General features: G+C 41.0%; 2 protein-coding genes across 3 annotated transcripts in view; both read right to left on the reverse strand.

Annotated features, from left to right (window-relative positions):
• The window catches only part of nova1 (NOVA alternative splicing regulator 1), a 34,426-nt gene extending 24,209 nt beyond the window's left edge, over nucleotides 1-10,217 (reverse strand). Inside the window, exons 1-2 of one of the 2 annotated variants that reach the window (XM_032575844.1) lie at nucleotides 9,729-10,217; nucleotides 737-880 (exon numbers count right to left, since the gene is read on the reverse strand). In XM_032575844.1, the coding sequence (XP_032431735.1) occupies nucleotides 737-880; nucleotides 9,729-9,921 (337 nt within the window). In that variant the 5' untranslated portion in view covers nucleotides 9,922-10,217. Of the gene's footprint in view, nucleotides 1-736; nucleotides 881-3,368; nucleotides 4,055-9,728 lie in introns of those variants that run through there. The other variant, XM_032575845.1, reaches the window with a different exon arrangement.
• A 2,509-nt stretch (nucleotides 10,218-12,726) lies between these two features.
• Nucleotides 12,727-20,446, reverse strand: kptn (kaptin (actin binding protein)). The gene is made up of 12 exons (XM_032575846.1): nucleotides 20,021-20,446; nucleotides 19,856-19,938; nucleotides 18,968-19,052; nucleotides 18,842-18,896; nucleotides 18,543-18,621; nucleotides 18,046-18,119; nucleotides 17,218-17,324; nucleotides 15,727-15,831; nucleotides 15,586-15,649; nucleotides 15,376-15,511; nucleotides 13,553-13,726; nucleotides 12,727-13,179 (listed from the first exon to the last, which is right to left on the reverse strand). Exons 1-12 carry the CDS (start codon nucleotides 20,223-20,225, stop codon nucleotides 13,021-13,023), a joined length of 1,326 nt encoding a protein of 441 aa, XP_032431737.1. The 5' UTR covers nucleotides 20,226-20,446; the 3' UTR covers nucleotides 12,727-13,020.
• Nucleotides 20,447-24,154: the final 3,708 nt, after the last annotated feature.

A 24,154-nucleotide genomic window follows, 5' to 3' on the forward strand; every position in this document is an offset into this window, starting at 1 on the left:
ATACGCGCATCTCTTCTGTCACCACCATATGGCAACCAAGTCAAACTCTGTCAGATCTTCCAGAATGACAGCTTGCTATATTAAAGCCTGTTATTGTTACTCTATAATGTCTGTTAAAGCTCAGAAGGATTTCGCAACACAGCGGTGGCTGGAAGAAGTTAGAAACATCAATATGTAATGAGAGAGAGAAGTGAAGCTCAGCTCCAGACTTTCAATCAGTCTCCTTCATTTAGCTCAGATGCTAGAAAAACGCCCCAGCGCCGCAACGAACTGTCACCAGTGGAAGCAAGGAGAGCGGGATGAAGCGGCCTGTCAGATTCCCCCTGAGCAGCTGATTAGAAGTCAAATTAACCAACCTCTGCTGTGGGTCCGGTAATGTTACCGCAGTAGCTCAGAGAGCCGCCATTTTGAAAGTGACACATATTTGCTTCAAGGTTCCATCAGGTCAGATCGCAATTGCAAATTCTTGGAATGACACCAACACGTTGAGTTGACACCAGATTAGTAGAGAGCAGACGTGCTTTGGAGAAGCAACGCATCCAGATCCGGTTTTATTCTCGAAGATGCTTGAGTTCACAGTGTGGATAGAAAATATTGCTGAGAAGCTAAACGGGGGGAATAAAAAAAAAAACATAGACCCTTTTTTGCCAAAGCATCTCTCGCCCAGCTGCCTGATGATGTTTATGAGCCGTTCTGATTTGTCAGTCTGATTGAGTGAGTGAGTGTCCCTTCTTACCGGGGTAGAAGTCTTTGGATTTGGACAGCTTAATGGTGGCACCCGTCTCTTTCTGCAGTTGTACGATGGTCTGGCCACCCTTGCCAATTATAGAGCCGGCTGCATAGCTGGGGATCAGCACCTTCAGGAAGTACTCACCCTCCTCTGGGGGAAAGACACACAAAGTGGGAAAAAGGCCACATCATGTACAGCAGCACTACGCATCATATACGACATACATGTGTATATATATATATATATATATATATATATATATATATATATATATATAAATATATGCACTGAATGACCTCAAAAAGCAAAATATTAAAGAAATAAATGATAAAAACATAACATCATTAATATGTGTTTAAGATAGAGTAAGAAAGGTTGGTAATATATTTTTGCTAATATTTTTCTGAAGGGGAAACATTTTCAGGTATTTTGGGTAGGAATATTTGTAGCTTTCACATTCTATTAGCAATTGGAGGCATGTTCTGTGTCCTGGCCCAGATTTTCATGTAGAGTAAATGATGACCTCCTTTCCAGTTTGCAGAGGTCTAATTTTAACCATTTTCAAGGAGTTTTAGCAACACTCTGAATAAATACCCGTCAATGCTCGGTGTCAAATAATCCTGCTTCACGCTGGAAATGCCAGAAATCAAAACAAGTCAGAATGTAAGGAAAAAAAAAAAGAACCTCAAGACGCAGACTATCAGGACAAAACACAATCACATCCAACTCTTCATCCAAGCAGCTCATGAATAGCCACAAAGAATTATCCGTTGTAATTAACCAATGTGTGGAGAACATATGGGAAGCAATCCTGCAGATTTGTTCAAAGGGTATAGAGCCAAAATGGTTTAAATCTCCTCCATTTTGGAGGGGCTTTTGTGGTTTAAAGTGGCTTTTAGTAGTCACTGATTGACAGAGTGTCACTGTGCAGCAGAATGTGTTTCTCCTCTTAGCTTGGTAGAGCTCGATTTTCTGCAGTTCTACTTAGAAATCAGTCAAAACCAAGAAAGCCCTCATGCCACTAAGTGCAAACTGCGACGGAGCAATCAGCCACATTTGGTGCTTGTGCCCGTGCGTTATTGATTGACCTGACAACGTTGTGATGATGTCACGGTGAACATTTGACACAGGTGCACACTTGAACTTAAGCACAGGCACAAACAATCTCCTCTGCATGCTGATATGGATGCAATGACGTCATGTTCGATCCCTCTCAACTGCCAATAGGGGTGACGTCAGTAGAACGGGGCAGGGATGTTACAAAGCGCCGTAAAAGCTTTCTGGCCACGGTTCTTCTACCTTTCTCTAAAGTGTGCCGTCAGACTGTCAGCCGTCGCAGCCTGTCACCGTGTTTTGTACTTTGTTGAGGACATGGAAAGCGGAGATGCAACCTGCGTGGTGAAGACATGGAGGACGGGGCGGTGGGGAGGGGGGCTGCAGGTGGACTGAGACCAACCTGTTGCCTCGATAATACACTCATTAGATTGAGATGTGAATGAACATGGTACTGTGACATAGGGGAATTTCACAGCCCACATGGTAGCTCTTCCTCTTGTTGCATTAATATGCCCCTCATGTTCCATTCAGACGTAGGCTCGATTTGCTCAACATCACTCGTAACCAATGACTCTGACAAACATCCACATATTTGGTGCCATTATTAGTGGCGGAATTTTTAGTTTGGCTCTATTAAAACTCACTAATCTCAATTTGACAATTAAAAAAAACACCACATTTTCGGAATATTTCAAGTGAGGATAAAAGCTGACGTATCTTTTAAGTAGAAAAAGAAAAACGATTAGATTCAATGCTCTTTATTCTCCGTCTCCTTTTTGGATATCTGAATCTTGTGCAGGGTTGCAGTCAGCTCTCTGCTTTTCTCTTAACGTGAAACACAAAATGACCTTGATGGAAAAAATAAAATAACACCGTTGCCAAAAACCTCCCGAGCCACTAAACTACCTACCGCCTGATAACCGACAGCGTGCCAGTAGGAAAACATTTCACAGAATGATTTCTTTTTACTGGATCCTAATATTCCGAGACCTGTTGTTGTCAGACGAGCCCAAACCCACTGCGTAACTTTCTGCTCATCTTCAGCCGGGAGTGAACCCAGCAGGGGAGAAAGCCGCTAAGATTCCCCTCTTGTCGCCCTCACAGCCACGTTTGGTGTCATTAGTCAATAATTAATTCCATCCCAGTGTCTGAGATCACAGTAACAGGTTTTAATGGCGTCATGTGGTAGAGTAAACATGGCAATCTGTCGCCAGGGAACGGGAGCAGTGGGGCACATTGGGAGGTTGAGCCAGTGGGGTGTTAGTTCAAACCCTTGCTTCCAGTACTGGAAGGATGGCTTGGAGGAGAGACATGGTCTCTGAGCCAAATGCGTTTAGTTAAGTCACTCAAGGGGGGTGGGTCAGGAGGAAATGCCTTGTGACCGTCCTCCCCTCCTTCTCACAACCCTTCCAAGTACCCTTTCTGCATTTCAATGGACCAACCTGCTCCTGACGGGGGAGCAAGGACGATGGAACAAAAATGAGCCGCAACGAACAAATCCGCCTTACGATGTATGAAAGTACTCATGGTGCAGCGTGATGGATAAATTCAACAAGTCAGACAATCAGAGTTTGAAGCTTACCCATTCTGAGATCTGCTGCTTCTCAAGTCCTCTGTCAGATCGCCATCAATGCCAGGGCGCAATCTCTAAAGGGGCTCCTGACATTAGCCTAGGCATAGGTGCAACGGTAGTGTTGAGGAATGCGGCCAGTCGACCTTTTTTTTCACCGAGGTCTTATTCATCAGTGGGGTGCAGAAAAAGAGATTTCACCGCAGCATCCGAGCCATGCCTGCAGCTGGCCCGAGCCTCAATTGTCTGAGAAAATGCTAATGCAGGCTCTGAGTGTTTTCAGTGAAAGACGGCACGCATTGTTCAAGCCTGCATCGGTTTGAAGGGGGGGGGGTCTTCCCTGCCGCATCACCCTTTTCACTGCTCTCATCCATATTCATCGAGTGGCCTGTCCGTCTGCAGCAGCACGCAGGACTGGCAGCCGGCGCAGCCAATGGCCGGCCTCCTCTCCTCAGGACGTCATGTTCCCACCCCCCCCGACGCCGGTCCCCAAAAAATTGAATTTTCTCCCCTACTCCGCCTCTTTTGACGCAGCACTATAAAGTACGGCAGTCCATTCACTCACTCTTTTCAGAGAAAAGTGACAAAGGTGAAGTGGCTGAAGGAGCGGACGGCAGAGTCGGACGAGGAGCTTCGCACAATGACCTTCAGTAGAAGCAGGAGAGGTGCATGGAGAACATAGCCAGATGATGGAGGAGGTGGAGGAGGAGTGATCGGAGACGGCGCGCTTTACGCCACCCACCCTCCTTTCCTCTTTTCCCCCACCCCCAATCCCTGAGACGGCCATGTTTGAGAGGGCGGAGGGGCTCATCAACCATTGCAAATGGCAGTGCCGCAGAATGGTGGAGGGGGGTGATGAAGCCAATCACTACGCCTATAAATCTTACACCGAGAGGTATCTTAAGTGACCGAATGAGTGTTGAAAACTGCAGTGTGCTTGTGTGCAAGTACCTGTTAGTGGACACGGGGGTCCAGCTTCATTTAACGGCGCATTCCAGGAAACCTGCACACAATGAACTCTCTCCCTCCTGGATGTTGATCAGTTTGATCAAACTCTAACATTTTTCCTTTATTTTTTATTTATTTATTTTTTTGGCTGTTGAAACAAGCCACTTCCAGATGATTCTAGCAGAGAGATGCTCCACTATATAGCCTCAGCTTCCCTGTAGACTCCACTGACTCTCAGGGTCTATCTGGCTCCTCTTTTCTCTCCGTCTCCTCATTACTTTCGCTTCCTCCTATTCTCTGTTTCGCTGCCACCTGGCAAATTCACAGTCCGCTCACGTCACATCGCTCTGCAAGGGCACCTGTGTCCTTCCCTCCAAAAAAAAAAAAAAAATCTAATAAATAAATAAACAAATAAAAACACGGTTCACATTCCTGTGCCAGCCTTTCCATTAGTAACATAACAAGATCATAAACCCCCCCCACCAGCAAACAACCTTTTGGAAGACGTGTGCTTGCCAACAACGTGGGTTCACAGTATGGATAATTTAGAAAGAAAAAGAGTGAATGAAAGATTGCTCATTTTGAGGAGAAAAGGGCGTAGCTCATAAAAGAGTAGTCATTTCCCTCATTCAGTGTCCATGGCTCCTAATGCACAGCGAGGGGGGGCTCTCGGCTTTGAAAGAGCCAAGGCTTTCTTCTCTTTGTTGTAACTGCCAGTCATGTTAATGATCAGTTGGGTTGGAATAACGTGATCAATATCAGACGTAGTCTTGGGGCTGGTGATTACAGGGGTGGCTGAGGATTAGCAGGCTGTCTAACACTGTTGTCAGACAGGCTGCAGAAGAGACAATACAAAGATCACTGGATGAAAATGATTTGCTTTTCTGCATTTGTTTTAATTTTTCCCTCAATATCAAATTCCAGTAAATAATTACGCATTTCAGAAATGGCTTTGAGGCTGTTCTGCATACCTCTTTGCTGTACTGTTAACCTTAGTCTATACGCAAATCAGAAATTTAGGCAACCACCTGAAACATGAATTAGCTTAGATAGATGTTAAAAGAGAGCAGGATAAAGTTCCATCAATTTCTGGCACTTGAGCACCAGAAATACATTTCCTGATCAATAAATAGCAAGTTGAAGTAAAATAAATACTCATCAATGTCAATTTAAATAGTTTTTAGAAATTTGAATCTATTCCAAATTTATATTCCAACTAATGTCCACCCATCGTCCTGACTGGCTTCTCAGAGGGGCTGCAGCAGACAGTGGGCACAGGGGTGGGGGGAGCTGGCTCTAGACAGGGTTTCAGTCTGTCACAGCGCAATGCAGGGACATACAAGACAACCGTTCACACCTAGGGGCAACTTAGACTCACAAGATTTTGGATAACAGAAGGAAACTGGAGTACCTGAGAAAAATGTATATAAGCACCAAATTTCTTCTGTAGGTTGAATATCAAATTACATTTTTTCCCCCAGTTTTAGTGTCAGCTACAGCTGTGATTTATTGCTATTCTGATTTTGACACGTCAAGTAATGCACGTGCTGTATAGGCATGGCGGTGGCACAGGGGTGAAGCGTGCAACCCATGTACGAAGGCCTCAGAATGACACATTCGTCACGGGTTTGAGTCCAGGCCCGCCGCATGACCTTTGCCGCATGTATTCCCCTCTCTCACAGTCCACTTTCCTGACAACTACCTCTCAATAGAGGCCACTAGAGCCAAAAAAATCCTTCAAAATAATTAATATGATACAAATATAACAATCTGATAGCTGGCTGACTAGTCAGGTCGCCATCTCTGATCCTGTAACTGACATGATGCTCCATAATGACTGACTGTGATTTATGTGACTGAAAACATGTTTAAACACCCACTTTCTTGTAAATGAGCAAGTCTAGTCTTTTCCTTCTGCCAGCTGACTGACAGTGCGCAGCAATAGCTGGGGAGGTGGCAACAGTCAGAGAAATCTTGAAACTTTCTATAGCAAACATTAAATAGTAGGAATGGTAAGGTGGAATATTTTTTTTGTTTTGTTTATCTTTTAATACCTATTAGGCACTAGTGTCCTTTATTTAACAATAACTGGACAGGACACAGGAAGGAGAGAAAGGGGAACCCAGGACAGCCGCGTCGAGGACTACAGCCTCTGCTCTACTGACTGAGCCACCCAGCATCACAATGGCAGTTTTGAAACAGTAGCTTCATAAAATATGAATATGTGGGTAACTAAGCCATTCCTCTTCCCCTACATACACTTCAAAGACACACACAGCGGGGTAGGTGATGCTAAGCTGGTAGGAGATGTCAATAACTAGAATTGTCTGATGTTTTGACTCAGAACATCTCTGATATACGTAAATAAAAATGGATGGTCTTCTGATGGACTAGCGAACCTTCCAGAGTGTACCTGTTGTCCCTCAGTGTCCCCTGGGACAGGTGCCAGGCTCCTTGACTGATCCTGTATTACTTAAGATATAAAAATCCTGTTCTTGAAGCTGCTCTTTCCCCAGAGTCACTACATCACAATTATCCAGCATCAGATTGTGAAATTATGGAAGTGGCAGCCATAAAAAGCCAATAACATATGTGCGAATTGAAACGTTCGTCAAGCTCCTCCAACACTCACATCAGCCGGTAATTGAATGAGAAAATCCGAGCCAGGTGTTGGTGCTTGCAGGTAAACGGTGAAAAACTCCCTCCGAGAAGCAGGAACGTCACATTAGTTCTTCTTCTGCAGCTGTTTTCGAGGTGTTAATGGATGACATATGGGGTTTGGAAATGTTCTAAAACACTGCCTGGTGCCGTCAGGGCTCCCTTCGTGCCTTGCTGAAATTTCATTTCTGAGGAGCAGTGAAGTGCAGAAAGGATGCGCTCACGCTGTCAGAAAATATGATATAATGCTGCTGTCACCGAATGAGGTGCTGCTGGTGCACAAAGGGAGAAATCTTAGTAACATATGGTGAAAAAAAAACAACAACAAAAAAACTGTGTTTCTCTGCAGACATCTAATTAACCTTAAGTTGTTGAGTAAGTGTTCGCTGTGAGCTGCGGAGCATAACAGCCCTACGCCGGAGTAAGACGTACAGTAGCTGGAATCAGCCATCATCCTCTGACTGCGGCTCTCTAACATCTTGCAGAAAAATCAGGACTCATGCAGTGGTTCTTCGTCACCACTAAACCCAACCATTATCTGACAGTGCAGCAAATAATTCCCCGTTTTTAATATCCTATGTTTATCTTGTAACGCGTCTTCTCTTACATCTTTTTTAACAAGCATTCCAAGATTTCTGATTTGAATTTTACCCTCCAGCCTGATTGGCCTCATCAGCAAACCTATAAATAACCGTGGTTAGATAGAGATCTGCACTACGACCGGTGATGAGTGTTCACCCTGGAGGCTTGTATGAATTTTACCTGTTGGTTTTCCTGTTTAGCTATCTTATGATTTAAGTTTAACATTTTGAGAGCACCACAGAACTGAGAGCAACACTGAAACTCACAAAAACAAGGATCCACCAGACCTCCGCTGTTCCTCATCAACAGCGGATGAGCGCTGTTCATAGAAAAACATCCAGAAAGAAGCTCATTTGGTGATGGATGAACATAGTTGTTTAGCAATTATATTCATAGAGTAAAGGCATAACAACCAGGACAGATGCTGACAGGAGCAGAGATGCTCCTAGAAATGGTCTGGTAACCAGAATATTTTTTTCTTTTCCAATCAGTGAACACAACATGTGAGTTCTCACTCTTTAAGCCGACAATAACACTCTTTGGTGTGGAAGCTATTACCAAGTGACTGACTCAGATGCTTCCACCATCCACGGGGTCAGTGAAAGTACAAAAACTGTATAAAGCTTTAGTAAAGGAAGCTGTATTTTCTACGGTTTCTTCAAACGGCTGCAAAGAGGAGTCAGACATCAGCAGATAAAACGAAGATTAAGATATTACAGTAAAGTTACTGTGTTTATCCTTTTTAAGAGTTGAATTATTTCTGTCATAACACATGCTGGATGTGCTTTGGAAAGCACTCAGATAAGGAATGGATCTTGTCTCCAAGGTAGCTAATTAGTAATGCTGACAATGCTAATCGCTAAAATAAAATGCTAAAACCAATTCAAAAAGTCAATTCTGTAATCATTTAGTCTTTGTATTGAAATTTTAGAAAAATCCTGCACACATAGCGACAAGGCCCCCTATGAATAATTAATCACAACACAGAGACTTCCTTAGGTTTTTGTATAGTAACAACAAAGTTCAATAAGACCAATAAGTTGGTATCAGTGGTACGATCCTTGCTTTAGTTTAAGAATCTCTCCTAAAATTTTATTTTAATTTTGTAATGGAGTTTCTCAACTCCACCTCAAAAAAATGACTTTCTTTTGATTTGTTTACAAATGATTTTTTTTGTCTGCTTTGTTTATTCAGGAAACGATTCACACAAATATATTTTGTTTTTCTATTGAAGTATAAACCTACAAACTTTGCAAAATTCTGTTTTAGGTTTTAACAAGAAAAAAAATTAAAGGAAAACCCACAAAAATACCTAACGGTCAGAAGCCTGATGATACATTAAACCTGAATAAAAAAAGTTTCTGAATGGGTATCGGCACCGCCCATACTGGTGCTGTATTACTTGGTATCGGATCAATATCAAAACATGCCTTACGTGCCTCTAATAGTAACATTAAATGGCTTAATAATGACCTCAAAGACACGTCGATTAGTCAATTTTATTTTAGTTCTACATTTCATAATGAGAATATGTTTTGGTTTTAGCCACTTCCTTGGATGTGTTTTTATTTGTGTGGAGGACTCCTGTGCAAGAACCGCCTCTTTCTAAGTACCTGAATCTGCTGTGATGTTTTCTCTACAGTTTCAATTATCCCTGCCATAAACACTGTTTGTTTCTTGCTTTGAGGGTGGAAAAAAGAAAAAAAGAAGTACAACAAAGATTTTTGTGAGTCTAATAAATCCGAGCCTATAACAGAGAGCAGACTAATGAACAAAGCTAGAAGGTTTAACCAATCAGTTCTCTGCTTCTCTGCATATCTCCAGCTCCAGATGTGGAGCAGAGAGTTTTTTTGGATTCACATTCAAAGCCGACCTGAGCTAAGGAGGCCGTTCAGTGAGTCAGGCAGCCTGCCCTCCCTATTGGGATATGAAGTAACAGCCATAAACACTGGGGAGCCTTCCAAAGCGCACAGGTGCTGCGCTGGAAACGCCAACAGTCAGCCTCAGCCTGTTCTCTGGGCTTCCATGCGCTCTGGCTGCACGCAGACAGCTGATACTGACAGACCGTTTTGTTGTTTGTTTGTTTTGTTTTTTTGTTTCTTGGCACGGATTCCGACACCAACCTGCGGCTTCATGTGGAGGAGACGCGGAGGACTAGCTGATTTCGTGTTGCGGCGCTCTTACCTCCGGTGTTGGTGCGCTTGGTACAGCCGGCCTCTTCAGCCGGAGTTTCCAGCGGCCGTTTGCGGGAATCCGGGTTATCCGCCTCCATTTGACTCTGTTGCTGCTGCAGGTTGTGGAGGTTCGGGTTCGTGTATATCCCGTTGTGGTCCATAGCTGCTGCTCCACCACCATCTCCACCACCGGCCATCATCATGTTTCCACCGATAAACTGTTCCCCCTGCCTCTCTCCTTCTCCCCTCTCGCTCTCTTCCTCTCCCTCTCTCTCTCTCTGACACAGACGGAACACGCAGCGCTCTCACCACCACATCCCCCCCCCGGCCGCTGCACCGCGGCCCCGGCGCTAGGTCTCTGTGGGGGCTCGGATGTTAAACAACACCGGGATCAGGGTCTCCTCTCCCCGCCACGCTGCTGCTGCTCCTGCTCCCCTCACGGGCTAAATATAAAAGCCAATTGAGTTCAAGGCGCCGCTCGCTGATCCCGTATTGTTGCGCCTTCACGTGAAATAAAGCAGAAGCGCGGAGGGGGAAAGAGATCCACTCAGCGAGGAGTAAGGGGATTGGGGGGGAACAACAACAGCTTTTTAAACTCTTCTTCACGACACATTTCTCTTGTAAGTCCGGTGTGATGAGCGCAGCTGCTATTATTGTTGCCTTTGTAGTGAGAGAGGGGAGAAAATAGTTTTGGGAGGGGGGACTCCAGAGATACTACTGTGCCGCTGACCGGCCGAACTATCCACAGAACCAAAATAAGAGGGACCCAGCTCCATTAGCTGCTGTAACTCTGCATCCAACTATACAAACTGATTCTATAAGTTTTATTTTTTTTCCCCATCAGCTGTTACAAATTATTTCGGTTTATTCTTTTAAGCTTAAAACAGGAACTCTATGTAAAATTGACTTTTTAAAATAAGTTCTAAAGTTATTTCGTCATCAAAAACGTACCCAGAGTGTTGCTTCTTTCGTGCATGTTTGAGAAATCTTTCAATCTCCTGTTGGCAAACCATTCAGCTGTGCAAAATGCTTGGCTGGACCAGCACTGCGGCTCCTCCTCAGAGAGCTGCAGTTTCCAAGCTTCCGCCTCACAGACCACTCCCTCCCTCATCTCCTTCAGACTAGCCAGCAGCAATTAGCAGGCATCTTGCTGACTGCTCAGTGTAACTCTGGTAAAAATGCTGCTAAAGTGTAGACAGAAGAGCTTGTGTTTTACAGAGACAGAAGCCCAATTTCAAGGTGTTAAATTATGAATTAAAATGTATATTGAGTCATATTTGATATATAGAGCATTTTTATAACAACTGAGGAAATGGAAGAAAAATAAGTCACAGTGCAAACACCTTTTTAGTGTTTGTGAAACAGGTTTCACTACCTCCATCTTAGCCAGCTGTATTTGAATTTGTTTCATAAAGGATAGTCCATATTAATAATCAACATGAGTACACTGAAACAACCATGAAGATATGCCAGATTTAGCCATCAACGCATATGTAATCCCCAGTGGCGTGCTGTGGGGTGTCAATCAGGGCCTTCAAAGACGTTAACTATACCTGAACAATACCAGGACAATGTAAAAACTATGCACCACACCAAGCAACAGGCATCTAATAACATGCAAATAAATTAAAATACGCCAAGTAAAGCAACAATGCATATATCAAGCAATATATCAAAGTATATTTTAACAAAATACACAGGCAACATCGCACATAATTGAACAGCCAGTAATTTAGCAAAACTTTTCTTTAGTTTCCCAGTTAAGCTCAACATCAATCCAAACTGCTCAAATAGCACATGTGAACAATTAAAAGAAAAAAAATACTAAGCAAAGTTTGAATGAGAATGTAATAGAAAAGCAACACTCACCCATTACTTGTAAATAGGATCCACAGGTTGTTGTGCGCTCAGTGCTAGCTGTTAGAAACTCCTAGCGCTCATAGCTAAAATACCTTACAAGTACCTTACTAAGTTCTGACTTGTCCGTGTTAGTGAATCCAGGTTTGGTGTGGATTTTAAATTTTTAGTAATTTATTTTTTACCCGTTAAAGAGCGTCTTGAAAAAGGCGATTTTGATAAGTCTGCAACTAGGTCAAACGGAATTGAAGCGGATGCGGCCGCCATTTTGTAAATACCAAGATCACTACAGTGACGAATTCAGGGGAAGCTCTTGCCTTACAGCAGGGCCTGTGGGACGACAGGCGGTTCTGTCAGTCAAAATTATTGGCTGATAATTCTGTCTGTCCTGCCAATACAGACCCCCCTGTTGCGCGGCATTTTTGATAAATCGGTAGATGAATTTGTACAGCAGGTCCTGAGGCGGAGCAGCTCGCTAGATGCGTTTAAGGCACTTTTTAAAAGTAGGAAATTAAAGTGAAACATCCATAATACGTAATCCCCAATGGCAATCCCCAATGACAGAATGAAGAAAAACAATCGACACAAACGGACAAACACACAGAACATATAATTCATAGCAGATTATGCGCTCTGAATTACAAGAAATGGTTAATAAGGGTTAATGCAAATCAACAAATATAAAAAAGGAAGTCACACCCATAAAAATATTTAATTCCCCAGTAGTTTGGTTGTTAATCATAACTCTATAGTTCACCAGATTGTATCTAATTCCATACACAATACCTATCATTAATTATTGTGTCAGAGTAAAGTTTGGCACAGATAAGAAAATGGTGTGGGGTTTCTTTTCTGGAGCTGGTTTCAGCTCCTTAGTTCCAGTGAAATGAATCCTTAAACCTTCAGCATACCAAGAAATCCCAGACAATAATGTGCTGCAGACTTTGTGGGAACAGCCTGGGGACGAAAGCTTCCTGTTCCAACATCAGTGTCTGACCTTATGCTTTTAGTAAAGGGCCAAACCAAATGAGGACAGAAACTCATTGCTTTGGAATCTCATACTGACAGTTAGTTGTTTAATTTTGGTATTTTCCTATCTCCAACAACAATCAGCGTTCTCACAGAAAACAAACAAAAAAAGACCAGACATCCACAAATCCAAATATGTTATTTATTTTCTGTAAAAACCGTACACTTTAACGATCTCAAGATCACATCACTTTATTCAACTTGAGCAGTGTCCCTTGTTTGTTTTTCAGCCTACCTGCAGCTACAGAAACCAACATACTGAAGGTTTGCCTACTGAATACCAATGTGATGTTCGATGATCTAATCAGTCCTAAATGGAGTACACCCCTGAGATAATCCCTTAAACTGCACTTTAATTAGGATGAAGCATTCCGGTGCGGTCCACTGGGACTAACGGGTAAATAAATGCTGGATCTTTAACATGTAGACATCTGATCGCCACCTTCCTGGCTCTGAGCTGGAGCACTGCTGTTCTCAGCGTCTGCCGCTTCATCTGGCTCAGGGTTGGCAGCCAGCGCCGATACCCTCTGTGTGAGCCTCTCCAGAACCAAATCAGCAGTGCAGGTGAGGCTGTGCTGAAGAGATGACCCACAACAACAGGTCAGAACCATAACGTAGGAGACAACTGTTTTCAGTCATGCAGCTTTGCTGGGGTTAAATAAGCGAGACTGAGAAAGCTAAGCATTTGCAGTGATCAATTCAAGGTAGAACAAAAGGACTTCCTTCATCTTTAAGAAATAGTCTAATAAGCAAAAAGCAGATATGTATTTTAGCAGAAATATGGTCAAACAGAAAATATATATATATATATATTCAACTACGCTGCAATTTCTCTTTCCAGACAGTAGAGGTCAGCAATTATCACTTGTGCAACAAGATATTTGACACTCAGCTCTATCGTCACATGGAGCTTGATAAGAGAGATGGTGTCCTTGACTTGTGTGCTACCTGTAGGATGTGCAGTCCTTTCAGAGTGAGGACAGCCAGCTCTCTCAACCCGTCCCCGGTCAAGTCGAGGTAGATGACGGACAGCAAGGGACTCTTGAAGCTCCGCCTCCACTGAAGCTGGAACTCTCCGTCTTGTCCGCTGCCTGCTGGCCGGAATTTGTAACAAAGAAGTTCCTTCAAGATAGAGATGGAGAGCTTTATAATTAGGAGCTCACTGTTCTTATCTGGTGAATACAAAAGATGATAACATGTCCTGTTTTATCTCGTACTGTTCAGATTAATCAGATGTGACTTTGAATTCTTAATGTCAAAACATCACCCAAAAACAAAAGAGCCCTTTGATCTCACGGCTCAAGCTTTTGACAAGTGTTTTTGTAGTGTAGTGTGATCAGATGTAAATTCGATCATCGTAGGTCTTCAAGGAATTTGCTTAATTTACTTATTTGTATTTCTAGTTTAGAGAAAAGTGTACAGGTAGGATCACTTTACAATGAAATTGTCTCATGTATAAGACAACTACTCTTCAGACTGAGTTATAGCCATGATTTAAGTGTGACAGGAATGCAGTGGGTCAAAGGGGGGATGCGATGTCAGTTTGGCTGGGAGCAGGAACGGAGGATGCAGAGCTTGCTGAACTTCGAGCTAAATACTCTTCAGTAATTCATTGTCCCCTTCCCTGAAGGTTCTTTTTTTCCCCCTTTTCAACAGTTCCTTTTAGATCACTGGTGATACAGAGTTTGTTATTAAAGCATCTCACTGTTATGGTGAGGATGGTGTTGTCTACATAAAAGTTTATACGGTCGGTCACACACTCAGGCCTCTCTACGTGTGGCTGGCACAGAGCAATCCGATCTGTAGCGTAAAAACATCCCCTCAGAGCTTCTTCAGCTTCCTGTGACCTTTTCTCATAGTCCTTTTTTACTACACGTTGCCTCTAAAATAATTTGAGAAAACCAATTTGTGATCTGATTTGCCAAGAGTAGGTCTTGCAACAGAGGTGCATTCATACCTGACATTGTATAAAACAAATTAGACACATTATTTCTGACATAGTAGCTGAGAAACGATTGAAACACTAATAACGGGAGAGAGTAAGGTGTGATTAAAATCACCTGACATCACAAGCACTAATAAACCACCTCGTGTTGCTACTTCTTTAGATCTTTTTCTTCTTGTATGGTTGGAAAACCAACCTCAGCAACGTTGCAGTTTGTAATATCATCCTATAGCCACATCTCAGTGAAACATCCTCCTGATACGCTGTCTGGATGTTTGTCAGTGTTTGAAGTTAATCCATTTTCATACTGGAGATCTCACATTCCCAATTATGAATTATTAGGAATGTGAGATCTCCACTGTCTACACTGGCTTTATTATTTGAACCTCTTCCGCTTTGTTTCATGGCGTTACACATCACAACTGTCTAAAATAAAAAGAAGTAGGAAAAAAAAATCTTTCCAGCTGCTGAGTATCCAAAATAAAAAAATAAAAAAAACAACACATATATTTTGAAGACTCAATAAATCAATCAGAAAAATGAGAGGAACATTTTTAAATGAGCAAATTACAAGGACTGTACAAGAGCCACTCCAATAAGCTGCCACCATGTGCGGCACTGTTCTAGAATTACATATTGCTGATTAACCGTTGTGGTGTTCGAAATGGTTCTTCATCACTACAAGAACTATAATTCATAATTCAGTCAAGCTGTTTGCCTAAAGACAAAGTATGAGAGAAATGAGCTGGCAAAATAATTGTGGTTCTGCAATGACTGGATTTAATGGCCACCAGAAAATCATCTCTCAGTCCTCAGTGGTTCTGACCTGTCCGTATGTTCCCAACAGCACCTCCTTCTGCCCATCAAAGTCCAGGTCAATGACCAGAGCACAGAGGACGGCATCCCACTGGTCACTACCTGAGAGACATGTGGAGCGCGACAAACCACACTCCTGGACGTCTCTGAGGAAACACATACAGGATTGTCTCAGTAAAACCGATTAACTCAGGAAAATCCCAAGTTTCCTGACACAAACCTGTAGACCACTGCCATCTCTATGGTGCTGGTTATCAAAAGGTTGTAGCCATTAAGTTCTTCACCTGGGAAAAAATAAAAAATAAAATAAACAGCAACAACCCTGAGAAACACTGTGGATTTAGCGAGACTAAATCCATACTTCTCTCGCCGCTGGCCTCACTGGACTTGGTTTGGCAGCTGAGTGGAAACAGAAGCACGGTGGAAATCGGGCTGTCAAACTGCACCCGCCATTTCTGCAGGACCTCTTATTGAAACACACAATAAAATACTCATGAGCGACTGAGCGCCCAGCTTCAGGTAGGTGTGTCAGACTTGTAATGCTGCAAAAGTAATTATGGCAAGTGAAGCCAGACTAAATCAAACTGTGAATGCCTTGGAATGACCAACCTAACTGTTGTGGATAGGTGAGGGGCGGGATCACGTGGTGTTATTAGTGACTGTAGATCACCTGTGGCGGAACCTAGTGACTTTAGTGAGTGGGTGATGGGGGAGGTTTTACTTTTTGCTGACCGCCTTATGCTAACATGGTTTTTGTCCTTGATCACTGTTTAAACCTGCGGATCCGGTTTTAATGCTTTTTTTGGACACTGTTCTTGGATATTGATAGTATAACAAAATAAAACCATCTTAACTGCATCCTGGAATGGTGTTTTTGATCAGCTGGCGCGTCAACAAGGATTCCCCTATTCAGCTGCTCGGCGACTTTGTTTGACAGTCGCTAATACTAACTATATAAGTATACACTGAAGTTTATGTGGAACTGCCTAAAGTTTATATTATCTCATGTATGTCTTTTAATAATCTGAGCAAAGGGGACAAATGAAGGATAAAGAAAAATATCTGGAAGATGAACAGTATTTGAAATGTATAACTTTAAAAAAAAAAAAAATGCAATTCATACAGGACCAACTTTCAGTTGAACATGCCTTATGTTTTTTGAGCTGCAGCTCAAAAAAACGGTGCTGAAAAATGGTTTTCAAATTCCATTTTAATTAATTATCATTCTTTACCTGTTGCCATAGCTTCAGCTGTAGAAATCAAAACTTAGAACATTGAGCTTTACTTCCACGTGGTAAACAAAATAATTCAAAATATATTTTTCAATGCAAGGACAGAGTACACAGCGAAAACTATTGTCAGATATAAATGTAAAAGTGAAAATATTTAATAATAAAAATACAAAGAATTAAAAAAAAAAAGCTAACACTTTATTACAAATGAGCAAAGTACATATTTAGGTCTGCCAGGAAAATATTTCTCTCCTTTTGTCATTTCTGTGCATTTCTAGTAGAGAGTCACGTAAAAGTGAAGAAGAAGAAAAATACAAGTACACACCAGTCATATTGCTCTTTTAGACTTGGGCATGTTTCCACCAGTATATCATTAGTTCTATTTGCTTTGTAAATCAGATACCACACAGCAGAGACACAACATGTGGATGGTGGATGTGTCCCTGTGTCTTCACAGCAGAGTGCTATTTGCAGAGTGCCTAAAGAAGCACAGTAAGGAGGAACCTGTTTTATTGTAGATCCAGATAACAGAGTAATCCTTCGGGGCTAGGGTCTGCTTGCGCTTAAGTTATTCAGAGCTACAGGTTTCTGATCTGCATTTACGGCTCATTTCTTCTCACCTGGTCCCTTCTGGTTGACCAAAGCTAGTCCAATGCAGCCGTTCTGACAGCCATATGCCGAGAGCCTCTTTCCACCAGCTACACTCGCCATATCCAACCACAACACACTGCACAGAGGGAGAGAGCAGGAAAAAAAAAATAGTGAACACAAACACTCAAAGAGATGCATCAGCTTGTTTTTAGCTCGGATATTAAGGCTGCAAAATAGTAAGAGAGAGCAAGACTTTCAGGAAAAAACAGGAAGGCAGTACCGTCAAGATAATCTGATTTATCATTCTGAACATTCGCAGCTTCTATGGAAACCTGATTCATTGTACGAATCTCTATTTTCCATTCAAAACTAAAGACGAATGTTTAGTTAGCATTGCTAATCATGCTAACTTCTAAAATAAGATGCTGAAGAAATATTAAAATGTGTCAACTCTGTAATCATGCTGTCTTTGTTTTAAAACAGTAAAATTATTTTCTCTACCAACTGCCTTCTCACATACAAGAAGTACCTCCCAATATAAATAATTATTGACATCTAATAGGAGGGAGGCTAGAAAATAAATGAATGGGGTCTTTATGTCTTTTCATACTATGGTTCCTAAAGACCCATCAGAATTGACTAAAATTTAATCATTTACCGATTTGACAGAAACCACAGGTCAAAAATTTGTTTCCACAAAAGCCTAATGGTGCATCTACTTATCAAATAGTGAATAAAATAAACTAGATATCAGAAAAGCTGAATAAATCAGTAATAAAGAGCAGTGCATGCATTATATACACAATAAGCAACATGACATAGGTAGTAATGGAGGTGAGAGGCTCAGAATAACCAACTTGCTGGGCAGCTGCTGTAGTTCAGGGAACAGTTTCTCTACTGGTTGCTCTTCAAACTGGTGCAAGGAGGCATTCTGTGGAGGAACCAGGAGTCAGGCTTCAACAAGTACAGTCACACTCAATAACTGCATTAGAATATGTGTTCAGATGAGGCATGTTTGTCAGAAAATAACATCCTAAATGTAGGTATCAAACATACTTTTCATTAAGCCTACACGTCTGTATTAAGACTGTTTTTATAATTGGTCTGATGTAATATTCTCCTTGGTAACTGAATTGTTGTCCGAGTGCCAAGGCAAAGCCCGACAGTTTTACTTTCACAACTGGGAGTATTGAAGCTTTCGCTATATTGCTCCATTAAAAAAAAATAAACAAAAACTTTATTTGTAAATTGCTTTGGGTTTATCTAAAATGCAAAATGCCTCCTTTTTCAAGAAATGGGTCAAATTGGACCACTAAGTAAACGTTTTCCAGTTTGATATGAAATCTGTGTCAACCTCTTTGTACAGGTGGATCCTCTGGTCATGACCACTGAGTAGAAAAACCGTCTCCAGGCCTTCATCAGGACATTGCACTCTGACAGAGAGAGAAAAACACACTCCCAATCAGACACCCAATCACAGAGCGCGAACTGAGTAGTAATAGCATATTTCTATTTAGTCCAATTCATGGACAGAAAAATGTGTTTAGGTGTCAATACATAATCCTGACTTTAGCTTTAAAAAAAACCCCAACATCATCTGTTACCATGGTAATTGAACTCATCACCTCTTGTCCTATATGGGGATAAACTCACTCTGTGTGGTAGAGCTGGAATGGGGTGAACTGCAGCTCCAGATTCAAACAGCTTTCTGTTCAGAGGAATACGTTCACGTCACCGCCAGGACAAGTGTCGCTTTCATACGGACACAGCTTCACTCACGCGCAATGGACTCCAGGTTGAACTCGGAGCCGGGCTCATAGTCGCAGTAGATGTTCAGGAAGGGCGTGGCTTTGTCACCGGAGTCCTGCAGTAGGCCAGATACAGGAACTGTTCAAACCACTGGAACATTTTCTGACATGACAACTACATACTTCAGAAGGGTTTATTAAGAGGTGATGTAATAAACCAACATATAGTTGCATAATTGTGGACAGAAAAGGATAGGTGGTTGATTTTTTTTTTAAATTACAAGTAAAAATCTGGAAAGTGTGGCATGTATTTGTATTTTATGACGTCGTTTTAGGGCCACTATAAATAGAAAAAAAAGGAGTAGGTTTCTAGCAAAAAACACAGAAATTTTGAGAATAATATCAGAAATATTCTAGTAACAAGGAAATTTGTTTCCTTGTTACTAGCTTCCAAAGTAGAAAATTTTAGAAAAAAAAACTCAAATAATTTTGAGATTAAGTTGAAACTTTTACTCTTTTAAAACTCAGACAGTTCCACGTTTTTTTTCAGAAGATTTATGAGTTTTCACGCAAAAATATTTGACTTAAGAAGCTCAGAAATGTCATTGTTTTCACTAGAATATTTCCAAGTATAATCTCAAAATTTCTGAGTTTTTTTGGATGAAAATTACAATGGCCCTAATATGCCATAATAATGTTCAAATCTATTTAACTGAGATACAATTAATACAATGCAGATCAATAAAATGGCTTCAGAAGTCACTTTATAGCAGATATAACTGAATTGTGATACTGAATCTCAGTATATAGACACAGATGTTTTGTGAAGTCCTCAGATGTTAGAGAACAAACCGTATTCTGAATACGAAGAAACACGGCAGACAGCTCGGGGAGAAAGATGTACACCAATATTTCATACCTTTATGAAGGTGATCCCCACTACCAGGCCTCTTTTGGGTGCAGACTTGTTGAATGCATCAATTGATACGATTTCTGCATCAACTGCATAAAGAAGTTAGGACTCAGTCTGCAACACCAAGCAGCCATTAGCAGAAAACACATGCTTATTTAGTAGTCCCAGTACCTGGTATGTAGGTGAACTGAACCTCCTTAGCCACCGGACGGACTTTATGCTGCAGCTCCTGGTACCTGAAACACACCACCTTCCCTTTGAGAGTGGCAGCGAGCAGCTCCTGCTCCCCGGCCTGACACAGCCCGTAAATGTTGCTCTGCGACGGGAAGCGGCTGAAGCTGTCTTCCACGAAGGGGTAGGACTCCCGGAGCATCATACAGGACAAAAACAAGCCCTTAAAATGCTAAAACATGGGATTAATGGAGCCCGGTTGTTTATGTTTCAGCGGTTCCTCATATACTCAAATACAATCACAGAGAGTCAAGTTAGGTCACGGAAGACACACCACTTCCGGAGGTTAATTTAAAAAATAAAGCCGAAACGCCGCCTTCTCGTCTAGCGAGAAGGACCTCGCTGCAGCAAGCAGAAAGGGGCGGTGACGGACCACTGGCGGAAGTGGAACTGCTGCACTCCGGAAGTGAAGGGGGCGCTATTTCCTATATCATCCTGGGTCTCTCGTTTTTCTTTTCTTTTTAAATCTGTGATAAATCTTCATCTTTAGTAGTAGACCCGAAAAGTTGCAACTCAGGAGTAGATTTAGAAGTACGCAGAAAGCTCTCTGTTTGCTCTACTTGCGCAGAGACAGCTTGAAATCCTATAAAAAACAGAAGGAAATCTTTAAAAGAGCCCTCTTGGAAAGCAGAATGAAAATATGCGCAGCAGTGTTTTGTGATAAGTAAGGTTATTTCTTTATGTAAGAAGAAGTTCTTATAAACAACGTTGTTCGTTTATTTTTTGAAAAAGGAAAGCTGTGTATGCTGAAAGGCTAAGGACACTACATATTCTTTTTTGTGAACATTAATGTTTTATATTATGTCGGGGAAACATAGTAGGCTATATTGTTTTGTTGTTTACTTGGCTTAAAAGGCTCTCAAGGACAATTTCATTTACATTTCATAATGATTAAGCCTGGGAAAATATTTTATTGGGTTAAACATATCCAACAACTCTATATCTGTGCAACAATTCTTTCTGTAGACTTTCCGTTTTGATGATTTTTTAAATAAGCGCCAGAAAGAATAGATTGGCACAGCTTCGCGCAGCAACTCTGTGGCGCTGCAAAAATAATTTTAATTAATTAATTAAAGCACAGAATAATAATGACGCCTATACAGATATACAGATGTCAGCTGACCAAGCAGCAAATGAGCTGGTCTCTGGCTCCATCTTTTGTAAATTACAAGCAATTGCAGTATAATGATACAATGGGAATTTTTATTTTCCCATGAACAGTTAGCGATTCCTTTCTTCAAGGACCAGTGTGTATATATATACACACTTTACTTACAACTTTCATGAATATGCTGCCTGAGTCACCATGGTTACCTTTTTGTGAACTCTTAACAAGTTAGAATATCATTGCAATGTTGATTTATATTAGTAAATCAATTGTAAATGTAAAATCACATATTTCAGTCAGAGTTTCATTTTTAGTGATTATTTCTGTTTTAGATGATTAGATGGTTATTATTATAATAAGTAATGAAAACTCAAAATTCCATTTTTCAGGTAACTTGTTACATAAAACGAATTTTAAAAATTAAACGGTGGACTAATATTACAAATATATATATATAAACAATAAAAAAGGACTGGGTGCCCAAGTTTTAACTGATTGTGGGTTTTTCTTAAACCACACAGGTCATGAATATAAATACAAGCTCAAATACACTGCTCAAAAAATAAAGGGAACACTCAAATAACACATCCTAGATCTGAATGAAAGAAATATTCTCATTGAATACTTTGTTCTGTACAAAGTTCCATTTGCACAACAGCAGGTGAAATTGATTGTCAATCAGTGTTACTTCCTAAGTGGACAGTTTGATTTCACAGAAGTTTGATTTACTTGGAGTTATATTGTGTTGTTTAAGTGTTCCCTTTATTTTTTTGAGCAGTATATATACATACACCTTAAGTAATATATGGATGAATGTCCCAGTCTTGGTGCCCCTCAGCCTATAATTCCTGAATTATTTCCTTCATCTGACGCCAACAGTTTGACCGGCCCTTGGCTCAACCATACAAGAAAAAAAATTTACCAATTCTGGTTTTAAGGATTGTAAAATGAATGGTGCCCCATTAAGTTGAAGCACAGAATAATAATTACGCCTATGATTTCTACATGTAAAAGTCTGACTATCAATACATATCCACTGATCTATTGTTTATACCCACTTATTTAAACTAAAATGGAAATAAAAAGTACATTTTTTCTGAAATTGTTTCATAGTTCTTCTCAAATCATCTTTGTCCACAGCTATGATATTTTTAATCATTTTGATAATCATAGGTTGTTTATCCACAATATGTTTTATATTTAACAACTTTTTTGCCCTTGAACTTTCTATTTATTGGTAGCAACTGATGCCATGAAATCTCAAAAATATGACTGCAGATATACAGATGTGAGTTGACCAAGCAGCAAATGAGCTGCTATCTGGCGCTATATACATATATACATATATACGTATATTGTAGTTGCCTTGCAGCAAGAAGGTCCTGGGTTCGATTCCCAGCTCGGGGTCTTTCTGCACGGAATTTGCACGTTCTCCCTGTGCATGTGTGGGTTCTCTCCGGGCACTCTGGCTTCCTTCCAAAGTCCAAAAACATGACTGTCAGGTTAATTGGTCTTTTTCTAAATTCTCCCTAGGTCTGAGTGCATGGTTGCTTGTCTTGTCTGTCTCTGTGTTGCCCTGCGACAGACTGGCGACATGTCCAGGGTGAACCCCGGAGGAATGTTAGTTGGAGATAGGCACCAGCACCTCCCGACCCCACTAAGGACAAGGGTGTACAGAAAATGGATATATATATATATATATATATATATATCAGACCAAAAGTTTGGACACACCTTCTCATTGAATTCAATAAGAAAGTGTGTCCAAACTTTTGGTCTGTACTGTATATATATATATATGTTCTTTTTTTTTGTTGAAAAAGAGCAGTTGCATAACGTGTGGATTCTATAGCTTCTATGTTCTCATAAACTGATTTTATTCCTGTAATAAGCAGATCCCTGCAAATAAAACCTTGTATCCTTGGTATAAACTAAAAATGTCTTTTTTCTTTCATCAGCATAATTACTCAGAGCCTCAAAAGCCCAAAACTACTGCTGCTCCTGGTAGGCACAGCTTTTCACTGGGAGTGAGACACCTCACTGTTGCTTGGAAGGTCATTTGAACACAGCAATATTTCAAAATGTATTATCCATGCAAGAAAGGGAGTATGTGATGTGACAGTGAGCAGTTCTTGCTGATTTCATTCTTATTTTACGGAAGGGTTGTTTTCTTTACTGTGATTCGGTGTGGCTGTAGTTCAGTTTACTGTACTGATGCACAGAATCGCAGCTTTCTTATCATTTCATTTTAAAGCAGTTTTCTGTAAAGATGGGACTAACAGTAAAAAGCAGGCTAATTCCTGGCTCACACATACATGGATACTTTCCAGCTTCAAATATGGTATCTCTACAGTTCCAACTATCAAAGCCAATGAAGGAATCTTGTGCATGGTTCACTTTCTCACTTGATTATTTATTTATTTATTTTTTGTCAAATACTAGTATATTTTGTGCATAATTTACATGTAGGTCAGAACATTCAATTTTGGTCTTCCTGGCTAGATCCCCTCGTACTTCGTGTTCACCGATTCCTCGACATCACTTGTGGGAAACTTTGATTTGGACATCTACTAAATTTCTTACAATATTCTTTTTAAAAATTATTTTTGCCTTTTTTCTTTTTAATAAAACCAGATTTGTTGAGAGCAGGATTAGTAGCTGATCTTAAGACAGATTCTCCCACTTGAGCTATGAATTTAACATCTGCTTAATTTAGAATCTGTCTCAGCAAAAATGCAAATATTTAATTTTTAATACAATTTAAATTTGCAATTCATACAAACCCATGAATTTAAATGGGTCTGTATGCATTGGAAGGCACAGTATTTCATCTCATTCAGAGCACCGAGGGATATTCCAGTAAAGATCCAGCAGAGGGCGGAAGTGAATAGAGAAAATGAAACGAGAGCATGTGTGTATAAACACACCTGCTGTGGGCTGCAGCATCAGCACCACTCCTCCTCCAG

The sequence above is a fragment of the Xiphophorus hellerii genome, chromosome 11 (genome assembly GCF_003331165.1).
Source record: "Xiphophorus hellerii strain 12219 chromosome 11, Xiphophorus_hellerii-4.1, whole genome shotgun sequence".
NCBI lineage: Eukaryota > Metazoa > Chordata > Actinopteri > Cyprinodontiformes > Poeciliidae > Xiphophorus > Xiphophorus hellerii.

Coding starts and splice junctions, on each gene's coding strand:
- kptn (XM_032575846.1), bottom strand. CDS start 20,225: ATGATGCTCCGGGAGTCCTACCCCTTCGTGGAAGACAGCTTCAGCCGC. Junction 18,897..18,967: donor CAACCTGGAGTCCATTGCGC/GTGAGTGAAGCT, acceptor TCCTCTGAACAG/AAAGCTGTTTGAATCTGGAG. Junction 15,832..17,217: donor GGTCAACCAGAAGGGACCAG/GTGAGAAGAAAT, acceptor TGTTTCAATAAG/AGGTCCTGCAGAAATGGCGG.